We start from the raw sequence: 18,420 nt of genomic DNA, 5'->3' as shown, positions 1-18,420 counted from the left end.
GGTTTTTTTTTTTTTTGACAAGGACGTCACTGTTCTCTCAAGATTTACCATGCATCGTCAGATCAACATGTAACAGCGCATGCAGTTAACTTAAAGTCCAGTAGATGGCAGTAGGAGAGTAGCAACCCTACTGGCCACTTGAGGAATTTACAGAAATACCAGATCTGATTTTCCCCAGTCCTGCATGCCGGTATGTTTACCTTCAACTGAGGTCTGAGTTTAAAGGAGTGTCTACAAATGTGTCTCCAGAGCTTATTTTATATTTTGTTCTGTTGGGAATACAAACTTTAGTGTAGTTTATTGAAATCTTATGTGAAAGACTAAAAGCGACACCAAGTTGTGTAAAATGGCACAGGAAACGGAAAAGGTTGCATGGATTTCGACTAGAAAAATCAGACATGAAGTGTTGGATGCATTTTTTAAGCCTCCCTGAGTCAACACTTTGTGGAACCACAATGTGCAGCGATTACAGTCGCAGTGTTTTGGATATATTAGTCTACCAATATGCCACATTTTGAGACAATGCTTTACCAAACCTTTGTTTGTTCCCAGGTAGATGGGATGGAGAGTGTCTGAATGAACAACAACTTTCAAATGTTGCCACAGATTCAGAAGTGCATGCAGGTCTGGACTTTGACTCGCCCATTTTAATACATGAATGCAGCATGTTCTCAATCATTTTAGCTCTGGAACTATATTTAGGACTGTAGTCCTACTGGAAGGCAGACCAAAGCCCCAGTCTCAGCTTTTTTTGCTGCCTCCGATGGATTTTCTTCCAGTATTGCCCTGCATTTAGTTCCATCCATTTCCCCCCATCAACTCTGACCATCAGCTTAGCTGTCCCTGCCAAAAAAAGGGCTTCCCCATAACTTAACTCTGCTACCGGAATGGTGCATTATGGGCGATCTAGTACTAGTTTAAAGCAAAACAAAGTTTTTTGCATGTAGGCCAAAAAGTTCTGTTTCTGACCATCTGACCAGACCCCCATTTTCTTTTACACACCCCTGCATGGCATCTGTTTTTAACCAGGACTTTTTATGGGAGAAGTGGCCTAGTGGTTAGAGCAGGGCATGGTTATCCCTTTGGGGACTCCCATTTGGCTATACAAACCTTTGATAGTGACGCAAATAGAAATGTGGTGCAAACGTGCATCTGCACTACAGTAACCAATAGCAGAGAGAGATGAAGGTAAACACCAGAAGAAAACAAAACAGAAGGTATCTTAAAAATGAATATGTGAGATGTATACTGAGCCCCGGACTTCCCCGATGGTTTAGATATTGCAATATATATTACTCTGGCCTTCTGACATCGGTAAGGCTCTCTTCCCATTGCCTCTGCGCGAGTTGCCGTTTGTGCTTACTTGCTCATGGCGCCCACAGAGCTGGGGACAGAGTCCAGGTAGTTACAGCTGAGGTTGACCTCTGTCAGGGTGGGGATGTCACAAATGGCCAGCGGGAACTGACCGAGGTGGTTGTTGGAGAGGTTGAGGCTGCGGAGACGAGAGAACCTGCAGAAGCAGAGAACGGACATGGAGAGGGTCAACTGAGGGCGCTCGTAAAGATTCATTTTGCCACGTGGTACAGCAGATCTACCCCACCCCTAACAAAAAAAAAAAAAAACACATGTTAAAAATAAACACGGCCACAGACAGAGAGGTTCTGAACTTCACGTTGAATTGTTGAGCAAACAAGCGAAGCATGAGTGTGTGTGTTATTTATTTAAACACCAGAGACCATGCCACTGGTGCATCCACTGGTGCATCCACCGGTGCGTCCTCCCATGGCATACTGACAACCTTCCCAGGAGCCGGGCCCTCAGGACCGAAAACCAAAGTGAACCTTGCAAAAATTATCCTTTATTTATCCCACAAACACACACAACCTTTTTTTTCCCCCCCTTGCCGGAGCTGCTGATTACATTTTTATACTTTGCACAAACACAGAGTAGACTCCGACGACGGAGATAAAGCTACAAAGGGTGTCGGAGCTATTGATTTGGGTGGTCGAGTAATTCCAGCTTAAGGCGGGTACCGCGGGAAGCAGGAGGTTATGTCAGAAGAGGTCTGTTGATCGCTAAATCAGTCAGTGGAAAGTGCTGAGGAAGACGCGTGCCCTCCCCTCAGACTCTCTGTGTCTCCTCCATCATGTCGCGTTAGGTCGTTGCGACATATGGGATTAGAGATGTTAGCTCCTTCTTTTCTTCCTTCCACATTTACAGAGGCTGCTCTCTCACACACAGTACAAATTTAAATTATTCATCGCCGCTCAGTGAGAGAAAAAATATATATATATTTTCTCAATTTTTTTATTTTATTTATCCACCTTGTTTCTTGCAGTGCTGCTGGGGAGGACTGAATATGCGAGCAACCTCTGGTATGATGGCGGCAGCTGCGGTATATTGATTTGTTTTGGCATGTAGTTACGTGTATTCTTTTACGAATCGGTCACCAGATTAGAAAAATGTCTTCTTTTTCTGTCTGTAACTATAACGACACACCCACGGTGGTGTCCTTTCCGGAGAATATGTCCGAACATGCCAACGTGTCGGCAGCTGCACCACTTAAACATATTTCAGCAGAAATATCCTTCTATCAGTTACCAAAAGAGCAGCGATCGCAACAAACGTGAATAATCATACTGCAAAAACCGAACTAAAAATAAGTAATTTCTTCTTGAAATTAGTGTATTTGTACCTTATTTGAGCAGCTAAATAAGATAATCTGCCAATGGAATAAGATTTTTGCACTTAAAATAGGAAGAACTCATCTCCACCAATTCATTTCAAGTGCATTAAATCTAATTATCTTATTTTAGGGGTAAAAATACTCTTTCCATTGGCAGATAATCTTATTTACCTGCTCAAATCAAGGACAAATGCAATAATTTCAAGAAAATGTTACTTATTTTCAGTTCTGTTTTTGCAGTGCATAACTGTAAGCTCAGCCAGACTGAGTTATGCCGTACACACTGCTTATCAGTCTGATAGAGCTCAATTTCAAAGGTGAGACTAACAGGATCAGCGACATCAGGTTAGAACCAATCAGATAACTACGGATGTAATGTAAAAAAAAACTCCAAGCGATGCGCTCTGTTTTTGTTTATTTGTAGTCTCCAAAACACGTTAAGACATCGTACAAACTCTCCAGTAAACATTTTTTTGCCGCTTTTGTCTAGAAAAAAAATATATATAAAAAAAGGAATCACATGCACATTCTTAATTTTCCAATGCACCAAGCAACAAAAATCTCTGTATGTATCTTGACTGGTATGGTAGCTGAAAAGCGCTGCTGCTTTATGGCCACCACAATGGCGGAGAGGGCAGTTTGTGAATTGATGAAGGAAGAGGAGGAAGAGGAGGAGGACAAAATGTTTGAAGCGCAAGAGGAAGGAGATTCTTTGTTATTCAGGATTGGTGAAGAAACGGGAAAAATGTCAACACCACCACAGAGCTGAACGGGACGAATACAGTGTGTTAGTTTGACAGACGGGTGAGATGAACGATAAAAGGCATTTTTCATACTTCGGGATGTCGGCCAGTCCTTTTTGACGGCCTCAGTCGTCGGATCCCGCCATACACCCAGCATGCATCTAGCCTCGTGAGACCATCCTGATCTCGCGAGGTTTCAAGGTTTCACTCGCAGATCAGTCTGGATACTCTCCGTTAAAGAAAATTTGGAGCCGTTCACCAAACGAACGTCCAATCAGCGTTGGCTTTGAGGCGGGTTGAGGTGTGACGCAACGGGAAGCACGACAGTTCAGTCTAAGAACATGGCGGCTTCAGCCGATGAAACTAGCGTTAGCGTGGCTATCGAGCAAGTTTTATCGGAATTACAGAGTATTTATTTGCTGAGCTAACGAGCCTTTACTTGCAGCAGCAAGAGTAGCTTGGCTTGTGGTTGTGTTTTCGTCGTCGCTCTGTTACGAGTGACGACGAATCTGATTGGTTTATTTGGCCCGTCTATCACCAACATAGGCCAATCAGCTAACCAGTATTTTCGCCCCTTCCCAAAATTACTTCAACGGAAGGTTTCCAGATGGATATGCGGAGCAAATCTATCTGGCGGAGTCAGGTAAGCATGCACCCACACAGCACAAAATAAAAATGGGAAATGAGATTTTCCAACTTAAACTCACTCCCATGTAAAAGCATATTTCCATCCCCAGACAAAATTCCATCAAAGTGGGCGGGGAGACGCGGGAAGGGGAGGGGGGGAGCAGCAGCTAGCTTGATATGCTATACTGAATCATGGAGAGTGAGCAGAGTTACGCTGGTAGTTACGCCACGAAGCAGGTGCTGCCAAGGCAGTGGAACTTCAGGCCTATGGCAGTACGATAAACATTTAATCGCTACACTGGATATTAATTACAGATATCTACAACATAATTTTGCCTAGTCAAAACTCTAAATCAAAATGTCTGTTATTAGATTTTGACTAGTCGACACTCTGATTGCAGAATATGTGTACTTCAGTTGTGCCTAGTAAGACAGGATAAGTAGTCTGTGACATGTTGATTTAGTGTTTTACAGTGGTTTTATACAGATTGTCTTCTTTCTTTTTTAGCACAAATTCACAACAGTGGACAGCCAATCCTAGTACGCTCCCTCCCTGACTGATCTGCAGACAGAGGAGATTGTTCCACGCTGAAACAGAAAAAACATTCAGTCATTAACTGGTGGTTCAGATGTTCCTGATGGCCAATTGCCCTTGTGGGCTAAAGTCATTTCTGACTAAAAGGTTCATGACCGGCCACTGGGAAAACCCTAAAAGGCATCTGATGTTTCTAAGATCCATCACACAGATCTTGCTTGATGATTCGAAGTGCTGTTTTTTTAAGCTTTTCCACAAAACAAATCCACGCTCCCTGCCAAAACTGCAAAAGAATGAGATCTGGGAGTATCTGGAAAGTAATACCCAGATGTATCCTGTTGGCGGCCAAATTAGACCAAAGGGGAGGGAGTACTTGACAACTATTACATTATTAAGCTGGCCTGAAAAAAGAAAAGAAAAAAAAAAGGCCTACAAAAGGCTGATAAATGCCATCGAAATACAGTCAGTAAGCTAATTGTTTCAAAGATCCAGCCAAGAAGCCCATTTATAGCTATTTGAGCAGCTGCTGTATTTTAGGCAAATCTCAGATAAACCCCTGGTACGGGCTGCCAAGCTCCAAAATGGCCAACAGATAAAGTGGGCATCGAGCTGGTGAACACTGCGGAGCATTTAGCTCCACAGACATCTTCAGATGAAGAGCAAATATAAGATGAAGAGAGAGACAGATTGCTTGTTAGGTTAACCAAGATTCAGTTTTGTATTTGTGCTAGTGTTGCGTTGTGTCCACCAAATGTACAAAGAGTACTGGGCAGTACTGGTACAGCCAAATTACAGTCTTCAGTTTTTTGCAAAATTTTAACCTGTCAATATTATCTGATTTGAACTATAATATAAAAACATGAATATTTTTCTAGCTTTCCTGCCTTATAGGAACTATACCCGGATTTACTTTTGTCTGATTAAGAAAAATTCTTTTTACGCGACATATTAGGAGTTAACAGAGGTAATTTGATAACAACAATGGACTATTTGAGTGTGCGATCGAGTGAGTCCAGGCTTCTCTTGGTAGAAATATGCAGCGAACTGAGGACAACCCAGGACTACTTTCTCTGCCAATGGCACAAAGGTGTTTCCTTTTGCTTTTATGTTTCTACCTTTTTATAAATTGTATCGTTTTATTTCTTGTTTTACTATTTTTTGATTACCTACTGTTCAGCAGTTTGTTTGAAAGAGCTTTATAAATAAAATTATTGTTATTACTATTATTAATAAAACTAACATGTGATGATTAGGGACTTAATCTGGGTTTAGCACCTTACTTGTATATTGGTGAAAGGTGTGAATGGTATTACTGCAACAGCAACAACAACAACAACAGTCTGACGTTAACAATTACCCAGCCAAAATGTTACTTATTTCCAAGAGGCTTGCAACATTTCCAAATCCATGTTTCATAACAGAGGATGCAATCTCAAAAGGGTTAAAACAGAGCAGCCTTCCTGTTATCTGCATAAGGTCCCACTCTCTTGCAGCCTGAATAAACCTCAGACATAAAAAAAGGTAATGTTTTCATTTTAATAGCGTCAATAATCTCTGAGCTTCCTCTGATTTATACTGAAATTAATTCATTTCAAAGTATTTTTTCTTCTGGTGGTGCCTAGTTTGTTGCGTTCCCTAAACGACAAAAGACTGGAATGTTAAGTTTCCAGTCATCATACAATTTCTCTGTGCATCTTGAGAAAATACACGGCTTTCTGCTAACAGGTATTACAATGATCAGAAATGTACAGTATGTGATGCAATGATGGTAAATGGATTGTACTAGTATAGCGCTTCATGAAGTCCGACAAACCCAAAGCGCTTTACACTACAATCAGACATTCACCCATTCATGCACACATTCACACCCTGACCATGGTGAGTTATGTTTGTGTTCTGGGGCAGACCCCAAAATACAGAGCAATCATTTAATGCAACTTAAATCCTTCCTACTACTCTTAACCCGTCTAAATTACGACTTTCTATTGCTTTACTGTCTTTCATGTGTGCTGTTCGTAAAAGTTTCCAAACTGCCGTCACACATGGAAATAAAGGGGGCAAGGGTTCAACTGTGCGCAAAACTTCTGTCTCAGCAAGTGGTGACATCTGTCTCAATGAAAGTAGCACATTAGAAAGGCAGCCCCACGCCATAGGAAATAACTAGTTCTCCAGCTGATCTGTCATGCATATCCAATTAAAAATGGAAGATCATGCTCCTGTTAGATTTTTGAGCAGGAGAAACAGCAGAGTAAAAGGGATAGGCTATTGTCCTGGAAAACCATGACGCATTATCACCCCAACTCACGTGAAAGCGAAAGCCCGTGTTTATATATAGTTTATATATATATATATATATATATATATATATATATATATATATATAAATAAAAGAGAGAAAGAGAGTTTAGAAAAGGAAATGTATCACACAGCAGTCCACATGAAAACAGAGGTAGTACACTCTTCAACTTCATGATACGAGCCTCTCAAGGGAGATGTGGGTACTCTTGTTACTCCGCTGCATGTTTCTGTCAAAATCCCTCTATTTTCAGCTAAACTATTCATCTCTTTCTCATTACTGACCTCGTTTTCTGACATACTGGGTCAAATGCGGATGAGCCTGCTTAGATTTGGCAAAGCAAAATAGATGTTATCTCCCTTGACCAGCAGGGGAGCTGTGCATCATGTACGCGGAGTTGAGAAAAAAAAAAAAAAAAAAAAAAAAAAAAAGCAATTCTCCCTCCCCTGTTGTCGTCATCCTTTTAACATCAGTCATTACCCTGGAGATTAAAAAAAATAAAGATGAGTCAAAATAATATCACTATGGCAGCAACTCATAAAAAGTTGACCCCGTTTATCAGAAAGGCACAAAAGCGTTTACTGCCACGCAAATGCAGTTCTTTAGGGCAGCAAAAAAAAAAAAAAGAACATTTGAAAAAAAGAAAGAAAAAATCCCAAACAAACAAGAAAGAAAAAAAAACATAAAAATGTCATACTGTATCATGACTTTGCATGCACTGACCCCAAATCGCTAGCCTGCAGCCAAAATTACAGGCAGGCAACTCCTCCTCTAACACACTCTCTCCATTTTGCACACACACACATGCATTACAGCGTTCCAGTGACGAGCATAAAAGTGCATCAGTATATTTCATGTTATGTATGGTTACACACACACGCATGCACACACACAGGACCACACATGTAGCATCCAGCATCTTGCCCGTGGTCTTTAATCTGAGACAACGATAAGCATGCAGCAGATGGTGCCCACAGAGAGGAAGAGTAAGACAGGCAAGGCACATTAAAAGCTTCCCTGCAGACGCATCTATCCTTCTGGGTTTTTTTGGCCTGCCCTCACACAACCCTGGCTGGCTTCTCCGGTCCCCGCGTGCCAACAGCTCTTGTCCTAGTCTGCTCAGGTCGATGGCTAGCAAGTATGCAGGCGAAATCTAAATCTGTCCAAAACAACCAGCCATGTCCTGCTGTTCTCAGCGAAGCCTCCCTGCCACACTGCCTTGTCTCTTGGCTCTTCGTACGAGACGCGTTTCCTGTTGCGCATGAGTTTACGCTTAGCTTTTTCTAAACCTCAACGGGCCACAAAATTCATCTCAGTCGAAAACCCCTCCATCCGAAACCTATCTGACCTATTATGACTCTGTTTTTCCTGTCAATTTTCAAACCCTACCTTTAGCCTTCTTGAATGTTTTCTGCACTGCGTCACAAAAGGCAAAGTTAATCTGCTGTGATCAATGAATGACGTGCATGCTTGTGAAGTGGAAGGAAAAACTAAGCATGCTTTTCAAAGTTTGTTTTACAATAAAAAATATCACAAACGTGTGAGGCCTATTTTTATTCAGCCACCCTGAGGCTATAGTGTTGTAAACCACATTATCTGCAACTACAGCTGCAGATCTTTTTTTTATTTCCATGTCTCTTTGTACATCTACAAATGTGGATATATGGAGCTTCGGTAGGTCAATGCTTTCCTCGGCCAGCGGGTTACTTCAGCTGGAAACTAACCCTAACCCACACATCTGCAGGTGTCTCACTGTTTCCAATTTCAAAAACATGTAGTGAACAATGCTTCACAGTTTAATACGTTTACCCCGGCAAACCTCTTGACGACTTAAATCCTGACCCCGTCTATTGCATTCTTTGCTTTTTTTGTTCACTAATGTGCTTCTAACAAACCTCGGAGGCCTTCACAGAACAGCGAGTCTTCCAACAAAATGCGGAAAGGGTCAAGTGGTATTAATACACCTGCAAGACACTCTGTGTAGAAGTATAAAACAATAGTCGAAAAGATCAATAAACATCATCAAAACCTGTGAGGTCTATTGGAATAAAGTTTGCATCCTTCTTTATATCTCAAAACAATAATTTCCAACTTTGCAAACAGCTTTCCTTCAATCTTAATTGAATGCAGGCCCACAGTGGCTGATTCATGGGCCCTTGGAATGATTATTAAGGCTCAAATATATGTTTAACACATAAAGCGGCTTTTGTTTTTCAGAACTATTCGCCGGGAAGGGGGGGTGGGGGGCAAAAAAGGAAGCAACAACCCCTTAATTTCCCAGAAGTCGGCCCTTTGATGTTCGGCCGCAGGTGTTTTTCCCCGCAGGTCTGTCACAGTGTTGTACCTTTGCAGCTGCTCGAGGCGATGGTCCGCAGGCAGGAAGTTGTGTTTGAGGTTGAGGTGGGTGAGGTCGTGGCTATAAAAAAGGTTGGGGGGAAGAAGTTCCAGGCTGCAGCAGGACAAATCAACCGAGTTGATTCTCTGGGAGACCATCTAGAGGAAAGCGGGCAGGAGAAGAGTGAGAGTGTAAAACAGAAAGCGAGAACCAAAACCAAAGCTGAACAGTGTCATCTCCACCACACCACATTTTAATAATCTCGCACAGCGGGCGCCTACGCCCGTATTCGGGGTCAGACATCATTCGGTGTCAATTTTAGGATAAGAGAAGGAGAGAAAACAAATCAAGATGTTGACCTAACATTGTGGGCACTTTGTGATGTGTAATCCACCTAAATGTAGATCCTTAAAGTAGTAGAGTAGTAGTAGTGATGGTGTTTAATTGTTGGCCGCATTAACAGAAACATGTAAGCAGCAAACTCCATAAAGAAAAGGCAAGAATAGACGTCTGCCTCATTTCAATAATGTAACTGTACAATGTGTGAACGTGAGTGTTTCAGAATGGATATTAGTCCGCCGCTTCGTGTGCACTGCTGAAGCTCGCCCCGTCTCTAACCAAGCGTCTATTCTGAGTGGCCCTCTGGGTGCCGGTGACATGCGTGTCCCTGTTAATATTTAGAAAAGAGGTTTTCTGGCTATGTCCTACTTGAGTTCAAATGAGAGACGGGAGAGAAAGGGAGGGCACCTAGAGACAAATGGTTGACGCGCTGTTGACAGGACAGCGCCACTAAACAGCAATGAAAAAAAAACTGTAGTTTGCTAAATCTAATTTTGATTAAGTGATCTAAACTCATCTAAGTAACAAGCGCAGCTAAAGAAACTCCTAAATCCATCCTTGCTTAATTTCCACATATGACCTTCTCAGGTCATAACATAACAACTTAGCTGGGTTGAGGCCATTCCAAGACAATGGATACTCTTGTGTCATTTATGCAACCTTTTAATTTTACCATGATATTTATTTTAACTAGGAGTAAATATTAATATTTTGTAGTTAAGGAACCAGATTCTAAATTTGAATCTGACACAGAATCTGTAGAGGGAGCTAAAGATTACGGCAAGGGGGCCTTCATCCTCATCAGCAAGGATAAATCACCAAAATGATAGTGTAAACATGCAAAAACCTGGTGTGCAGTTATCAGAATAAATAATTCAAATAAAGAATTTTCCATTTTTTACTCAGAAGAGTATAAATAATTTTCAACGTTAAAACCTGGGTATCAAGCACACGGCTTTATGGGATGAGCCTGGGTTAATTCCAACCAGAAACAAGCTTTTTTTTTGTGAAATGAAAATCAATTGAAATCTAAATCTGCCAGGATTGTAACAATGTTGGGGAATAAAATATGACATCAAAATTTTGTAATTTGTCAAGTGCCCGTTGCACAGGATATTAGATGTTTTGTTGTCATACAGGAGTTCATACAGTAATGAAAGTCTATCAAGCTGATAATAGCTGCTTATTGGGACAAACTATTTACTTATGCAGTTCCTGAAGTCAGTAGTGAAACAGACATTCTTGACATTCTGTTGTAAAACTACCAACTGCAGTTTTACAACATTACTACCTTAATAAGAGTGATACATAATGCTCCCTTGGATTGCCTGCGTTTTTTAACACGTTTTTAACTGGCTGGCAGTCTGCAGCAACACGTGGGAAGGAGTTAGTGCTGCGTCGCCTGTATGCTTTACACGCCTGGAGAAAACTGAGCTACCTCTGGCCCTTTCTCTGGCAGCCCATCATAGCGCCTTTAAACCGTAGGAACGGTACGGCTGAAGGTTTGAGTGCTTTTAAAACCGTAACTTTTTAAAACAAGGCTATAACTGACTCATGCCTAACGACAAGGATTCCTTTTGGAGTTTTTTTTTTCTTTTATTATTTTTTTTTCTTTTTAGCATCTCAGTTGTGGAAACTGTAATCAAATAGGTTGTTTTCAGTAACTAGACTACACTGAATCTCGTAAACCAAAGGTAACTTATTAAAATAAATACACGATACATATATGAGGCTAGTCCAACAAAAAAAAGGTACATAGGTTTAAGTTCTGCAGTTTTTGTTTTTTTTAACAATTTATGATCCCTGATCATTTAAGATTTTTTTTCCACCCACATATCTTCTGTGAATATAATGGTTCCTTAATATCCTTCCAGTTTTTCATAATGCCTTTCTGACCCAAGTTGAGTAATTTCAGCAATCTCATTAGATGTTTTCTTTGCATGATGCATGAAAACCCTCTGAAACCGATAAACATCTTTTTATGACCACATGATGAGTCTTCCGACATGGTTGTTTATGAAGCTACTCACTGCACCACTAACTGCATCACTTATGGGTAGGGCTTGACAATAAATTGATTTAATCAAATAATTCTAATTTACATTTTTTTTTAAGATTTAATTATTGGAAAATCTGGATTTTATTTTGCAGATGCACTCATTGGCTGTGCATGAAGAGAATAGCATGAAATCCTGAATATATGTTTAGGAAAATATATTGTCAAAATATTGTAAAGAAGGGAATTTTTTTTTTACCATAATACGTGGCACTTTAATTTATTTGTTTACTTTTTTTTTAAGTTAATTTGAAGTCAGACAAGTGAAGTGCAGCCAGTTCTTAGCTCATTGTTTAAAACCACTAGCAGCAAACATTTTGTTGTATTTTCATTGTTTACAACGGCAGGGCCGCCATCTTGTTTTACAAGCATGTTTCACAGCTTGGATTTAGTTGCACTTTGAATTCAGGTCAACTCCCAGATGAAATGCTTAAAACGAAAGCAACTTTTTAAAGTAATTCCTTCTTGTGAAACGAAAAGGAAGAATAAAAATCGCTTAATCAGAGATTTTATTTTTAAGCCATATCGCCCAGCCTTAGTTATGGGTTAAATAATTTGGTGGAAAATGACAGTATATTATCCAATGGGAGTTTCTCACCTATTTGTTTTGTTAAATTCAGGTTGTAACCTATTTTTTGGAAAGGCGGTATATTTGATCTTTCTTCAATTGAGGATTAGTCTCCATTTAACTCAGAACTCTCAGTGGATGGGTTCAAAGTTATTTGTCTGCAGTTTTATGTCCACTTGGCCATTCGACAGTGGGATTTTTTTCCGTGTCAACTACTAATACATCATGGACCTGACATTTTTTTTGTAGTACACAACATATGCTTTTGTTCCCCTTCCCTCCTCCTGCTCCCTCACACAGTCCGTACCTTGGCAGCATGTCTGTGCCAGCGCAGGTGCTCTGTGAAGCTGTCAAAGCTGACATAGTAGGTTTGACTTTGAGGCCCTGCCGAGCTGAAGGCCAAACAGTGATTGTGCTTCTTCACCTCCTCCACCTGTAGTCAAGGTAAACACAAGAGGGACATCAAACTTTGAACCGCACAAAATTGGATATGGAAACCTTATGGAGCAGACGTGAGGAAAACAGGCGGAAAGAAAACTAAGATAGCGCTGACTAATTTGAAACGACTTCTATCAAAGCAGTAAATCGGTAAACCGCCCCCAGGGTAGATACAGTAAATCCAGTCGCCAGTGTAGTTATAAAAATATGCACGGCACGCACCGATCTGTCAAAAGCGTGGGTGACCTGGACTCAGACAAACGTATGTGGTGAAACGGCTTTTTTTTTTTTCAGAACGCACAGTCACACCTGAACATAGGATATCCGCTTGTGAATGAATGGCCGATCGGTTACGGGGCTGTGAATGGAACGCTAGCACACATGCACACAACCTCAGCACATAACAAACAACTGCAGAGTCATGTGTTGTGTGTGGGAAGTGTTTAGAAACAGGGCGTGGTGGGGGTATGGAGCGTTCTTTGTGTCAGGCATAAACGTAGATAATGCCTTTTCCTGAAAGCCCTTGGAGCTTATTTTTTGCAGGTAGGCATACGCCGCGATAAAAAGGGATACATTTATGGAGCGCTATCGCACAAAGGATTAAAGGGCAACAAGACTTCTGATTAGAGAGGAAAAACGATGCAACCCAGCCATTTGATGTGACTCTGATCTGAATATAAGCAAAAAACAAAATCTAAATACAAAAGTGAAACCAAGGGACAAGCAGGGACAAGCAGGGACAAGCAGGGACAAGCAGGGACAAGCAGGGCCGCGCGCGCCGGGGCATTCCACTGGTAATACGACACGGTTTCGCGATCCGAAGCATGACATTTGAAGCATCCCAATGTCACGGAGGAGGAGGAAGTCAAACGTTGTGGGATGAGTCATTTGTTGCTGTTGTCGAGAGTGCCTTCTACGTACCTTCCCCCCGATGAGCGGCAGGATGTGCATCTTCCCGATCTGGCTCTCCTTGACGGAGGACACGATGAGGCAGGTGCCGCACAGGATGACCTGCCGTCTGGTCCAGCGGTTGACCGGCAGCTGGAGCTTCCCTTTCCGGACGTTGTAGGTCCCCGAGAGCTGCACCCGCTCGGAGTTCTCGATACTTTGGGGCTTCCCTGTGAAAAAAACGGAAACTGGTTTAGTATAATATCTACTGGCAAAGACATGTACGTAAACAGGGAATGTATAAGATCTATGCACCCGACGCTCTCTCAAACTAAGAGCCATCAGAAATGTATTTAAAAAGGCCTATATGCTGAGATTAAGTAATAAATCTATGAGTATTGAAAGCAGGAAACATAAATAAATCCAAATAGTCTTTTCTGTTGTTTTTTCAAAGCAGATGAGTCATTTTAAAAGACAGTTCTGACTAGCAAGTCTTTGTGGTGATGCCTATCCTACAAACAGGAAGCGAGTACCACGTATGGGTGACTGCATGTGATCTGGATGTATTCTTAATGATTTACATAAGACAGACCATACAGTCTCTGTTGGAAACTTTCCCCCTCAGATTTATGGAACAATTGGAATCTTGTAATTAAACCTAGATGACACAATGTGGGGACAAATAGCTTCAGCAGGGAGTAAATTTCCGTGTCACCAAGGCGACCGTGGATGTAAAAGCCCAAAAATATGTTTTGTTTTTCCCCAAGCGGTTTTTACTTGTGTGTCCTCTGTCGGTACCAAACGTCGGTTCACTTCCCAGATCGCGTTGAGTCACGAAACGCTCGCATCAGCTGATCCTCCTGCACGTTTAGCCACAATTGGTAGCGTCGTCTGTGACGGTTTGGTTTCTCCGTCTCTCAGCCAAAGCAAGGAGCGAGCTGATTGTATATTTTCACTTTCCTTCCATCCACAACATGTACTATGAACCTGAAGTTATTTTTTTAGAGTCAATTAAGGGAAAACTACAGACAGAGTGACAGCAGGTTATTAGGTCTCCAAGCTTCTGCTCTCAGACAAACCTTCCCCTTGCGTTCTGCTCATCACTGAATACACAGTTCCATGTTAATGCTGACTTTAGGAACTCGAATCGGAAACTCGGGTATCACTACTTTTGTCTTGGGTTGACAGCAGGCTATGCTAAAGCACACCCTGTCACTGTTTTGCAACTTTCAGCCACGTTCTCATCTGCTATCCCCTTTTTCAATTAATGCTCTTGAGATTTTATTAACGGAAATCTGTTTAACTAGAGTTTTCCCCACTCTATTATGGGCCTGGAGGGGCTGCCGGGCTTTACGTGCCACGCTGCCGGGCTAATTGTTTGTTTATTTTAAATCAGTTTTTTATACACCAGTAAAAGTGTCACCAAAGATGGTATATAGTAGGGTTGTCAAAATAATCGATGTCTTGATGTTTGAGCGCAACATTAAAAAGTCGTTATGGCTCCTGTCTGTCACAGTTTAGTAGCAAACGTCCCGGACAACATAAGCTAACGCTAGCTGTTATTAGCTCAGCGGACACCGACAGCCCCAGGACTGTTAGCCCTTCGAGCTGCGCAACTACCGAGAGGTTTAGCCAGTTTTCTGGGGGAACACCCTCCAACTATAATGAGCTACAAGGCTAAACATGGTTAAAAAAAAAGGATAAGTAGTAGTAAAACATGATTAAACATGGCCTAACACGATTATACCCTGTAAACAAACAACCTGTACATGGAACTGTAAGTCTTGGACTGTATATCTGGTTTCTGTCATTTCGGTATTAGATGTCAATAGCAGAAGCCCAGCCTGCTGCTCACAGATAACAAATTTGTGATCAGACTACAGCTGATAAGTCTCCAAACAGTAATAAAAATAACTCCAACGATGATTTGCAAAGTACTGATCATTGTTGACTGTGTAGTATTTAAAAAAAAAAAAATTTCAATCCAAAGCCCAAAAGTGATAAAAGCCACAAACAGAAAGACATATCTGTTACATCCAGGCTTGGATGACCTACTTCTGCAGACAGAACACAATTGTGCTGATTTACATTCAGTGTGGTACAACTTACATTATTATAGTCTCAGATAAATTTCCAGCTATGTCTCTTGTAAATTCTGAGCTTCCTTTATTCGCCTCCCCAGTTTTATCTATTTGTCTGTCTTTTTTTTTTTTTTACCTGGTTCAGTGTCGCCACTGCAACCCGCCAAACCTGCCAGTCAGGCTGCTTATCAGGTGTTCTGTCAGCTGGGCTTGTGTTATCATCCTGTATAAACATCTAACTGCTTGTTGTCTACCTTCACCTCCACAAAAACTTGGCACGCACTGTCCTCCTCGCCCCTCAATTAGCCCCCCCCCCCCTATCTGCCCTCCTCTCCTGCCTCGTTTTCATTTTCTATGCTCCATCTGAAGACGTTGTTTTTGTGCTCGCTGCATCTTTAATCTCACTCTTTTTGTATTCAGCCCCACCGATTCATCTAAATGTTTAAGTTTAGAACCCAAAATGCTCTCCACAGATGACCTTAAGCATTGATTTTGCTGCTTTCTACAGCAGACCAGCTCCTCGCTGGCACACATTTCCACCGAATCTAAACGCAGATGAGGGTTAGTGAAGCAAGACTCAATAGCGTGAGCAAGTGTGAACTTGCACATACTCTTGACGCAGTAAATAATTCAGGTCTTTCACATGCCAACTGTAGGGCTAATGCAGTTACAGCGTGTACGGTGGTGGGCGAACATGAGCCGATTTAAAACCCCCGACTTGGAGTTTCATGATGACCCGACATTTTTCAGAACGTTCAGGTTTACAACGTTCAGTTTTTGTTTTTTTTGTTGAACACGGCCAAATTGGTCGTTATGAACATGATAGTCGGCAAAATGCTGAGCATGTCATGTAAAAGTCTTTCAGAAAATACAGTGCACACGTGTCTGCTGATTTATGTGCTAACGCATAAACGCCGACGGCACCAAAAATAAAAATCAAGATACAGAAAATGAGTGCAAAGTATGACGTATCTCATTGACACATCAAGTCTTTGCAGGAGTTTGCATAACATAACCCTGCAATAGAGCATTAGTGGAAACCGTAGCAACAAATACGCTGTTCTGGCAACGTTGTCGTCAACAGTAACAATATAAAGACCGACTTTATGGGATAATATTCCACGCCTTGATATCGAGACTGAACCTTTTTTCTGCAGCAACTGAAAGCCAGCGATAACAAGATGGTGGGAGTAATTGTTAATGAATATGTATTAGACAAAATGATGTAAACAAGATCGTTAATTCTAAGGCTACATTATTAGGTGGAAGAAAAACAAAATTCAGCTCCCCATTATTAGCGCATTAAAACACGAGATGCCTGTGTCCCAATTCCCCTTCGTTTCTACTGTTGATCTCCAAATTCATTCAAAGGCACTTCTGAACCAAGTGGAGTGTGAAGACAGAGAATGATACCGCGGGTTTTCATCTCTCCTTCAGGGAGCTTTATTATCACCGCCCACTCCAAGCAAAAGCTGTAAAATGACTGGCTGTTTGTGTTGCTATTATGATGTGTACACAAAAGTAAAAGTGCCAGTTGGTAAGGTTATTTTTTTTTCAAACAAGCTGTCTTATTTTCAAATTTAAGACTATATATATATATATATATATATATATATATATATATATATATATATATATATATATATATATATATATATATATATATATATATGTGTGTGTGTGTATACCAACTTTCAAGCTCTTAATAGGTTGATTAGATCAACAAGCTAAAGCTGGAAAAAAGAATGAGAGTTAAAAATGGTTAACTTTAAATAAATGTATTTACTACTGTTTAAAATCACTTTTTTGTTTCAGTCACAGTGTTTGAAAAAATTTTTTGTTTCGTTTTGGTCAGTACTGGTAGTCATTGGTAGTCGTTTTTTCGGCAATCTCAGTTGACTAAAATATGACGGCATTGAGGATTGTTTTTAGGGCCACCTTACATCTTGTTATGTAAAATAATTTCTTTATCTTAAGGTGTAACATTTAGACAAGAATGAAATGAAAGCACTATTTTACAGCACGCACACAGATTTACGTTTATTATCAAAATAAAACTTTAGATTAAGTCCGATTCCCTATTTTAGATGCGTCGATCAAATACGTAGGTCCTAAGCATGATTTTGGAGAACCTATTTAAAACTGGAATAAAATGTAACTTAATATTTCTCCAAAAACTTGCTCTTTTTTGTCTGGGTAAACAAAACTGCCAATTTAGTTTGAGTTTTTCTCTTTTTTATACATGTTCGTTTTAGTTTTTAGCACTGTCTGTAAAGTTTTATAAGTATATATATTTCCCTTAAATTTTTATTTTGAAAAAAAAAAAAAAAAAAAAAAAAAACAATTGTGAATAAACAATGACAATAAAAACCTTCATCAACAGAATTTGGGTTAATTCCCACTTCTCCAACTCATGCTCCTTAATTTTTAGCAACGCAATGGTCCTTTTGTTCTTCTTTCTCTATTGTGAAAGTGTTTTTTCACCAAAATAAAATAGCAGTATTACATATAGAAAGTCTAAAACTCCTGTGGAATTTAATTTTATTGTCTCTATATTTATAAAGACATTTTTTAACTACCCTACTTCGATTGACTGTGGTTCTGATCCATGTTTTGGGCAGTTGACTGTTTTGAAATAATAACAGCTAATGATTCCTGATTTAAGTCAGAGTAACTCTGATTGACCTCCGGCAGATTGGTTTGATTTGTTGGAATCACGTGAACGCATCCTTTCAGCAGACCGTTATGTCTGCTACTACAAAAGGTCTGGTGGCAGACGGCTTTATCCGGGATCCAAATAGTCAGCAGAGGGAAGAAATGGATGAAGG

At 40.6% G+C, this 18,420-nt stretch overlaps 1 protein-coding gene across 1 annotated transcript in view; it reads right to left on the bottom strand.

Annotated features, from left to right (window-relative positions):
- The window catches only part of phlpp1 (PH domain and leucine rich repeat protein phosphatase 1), a 61,794-nt gene that overhangs the window by 11,336 nt on the left and 32,038 nt on the right, over positions 1-18,420 (bottom strand). Inside the window, exons 2-5 of the mRNA XM_012875594.3 lie at positions 13,545-13,741; positions 12,493-12,618; positions 9,232-9,380; positions 1,364-1,510 (exon numbers count right to left, since the gene is read on the bottom strand). Coding sequence (XP_012731048.2) covers positions 1,364-1,510; positions 9,232-9,380; positions 12,493-12,618; positions 13,545-13,741 — 619 coding nt within the window. The remainder of the gene's footprint in view (positions 1-1,363; positions 1,511-9,231; positions 9,381-12,492; positions 12,619-13,544; positions 13,742-18,420) is intronic.

This window comes from Fundulus heteroclitus, chromosome 6 (genome assembly GCF_011125445.2).
Source record: "Fundulus heteroclitus isolate FHET01 chromosome 6, MU-UCD_Fhet_4.1, whole genome shotgun sequence".
NCBI lineage: Eukaryota > Metazoa > Chordata > Actinopteri > Cyprinodontiformes > Fundulidae > Fundulus > Fundulus heteroclitus.
The sequence above is the reverse complement of the archived record's forward strand: the minus strand, read 5'-3'. Positions and strand labels throughout refer to the sequence as shown.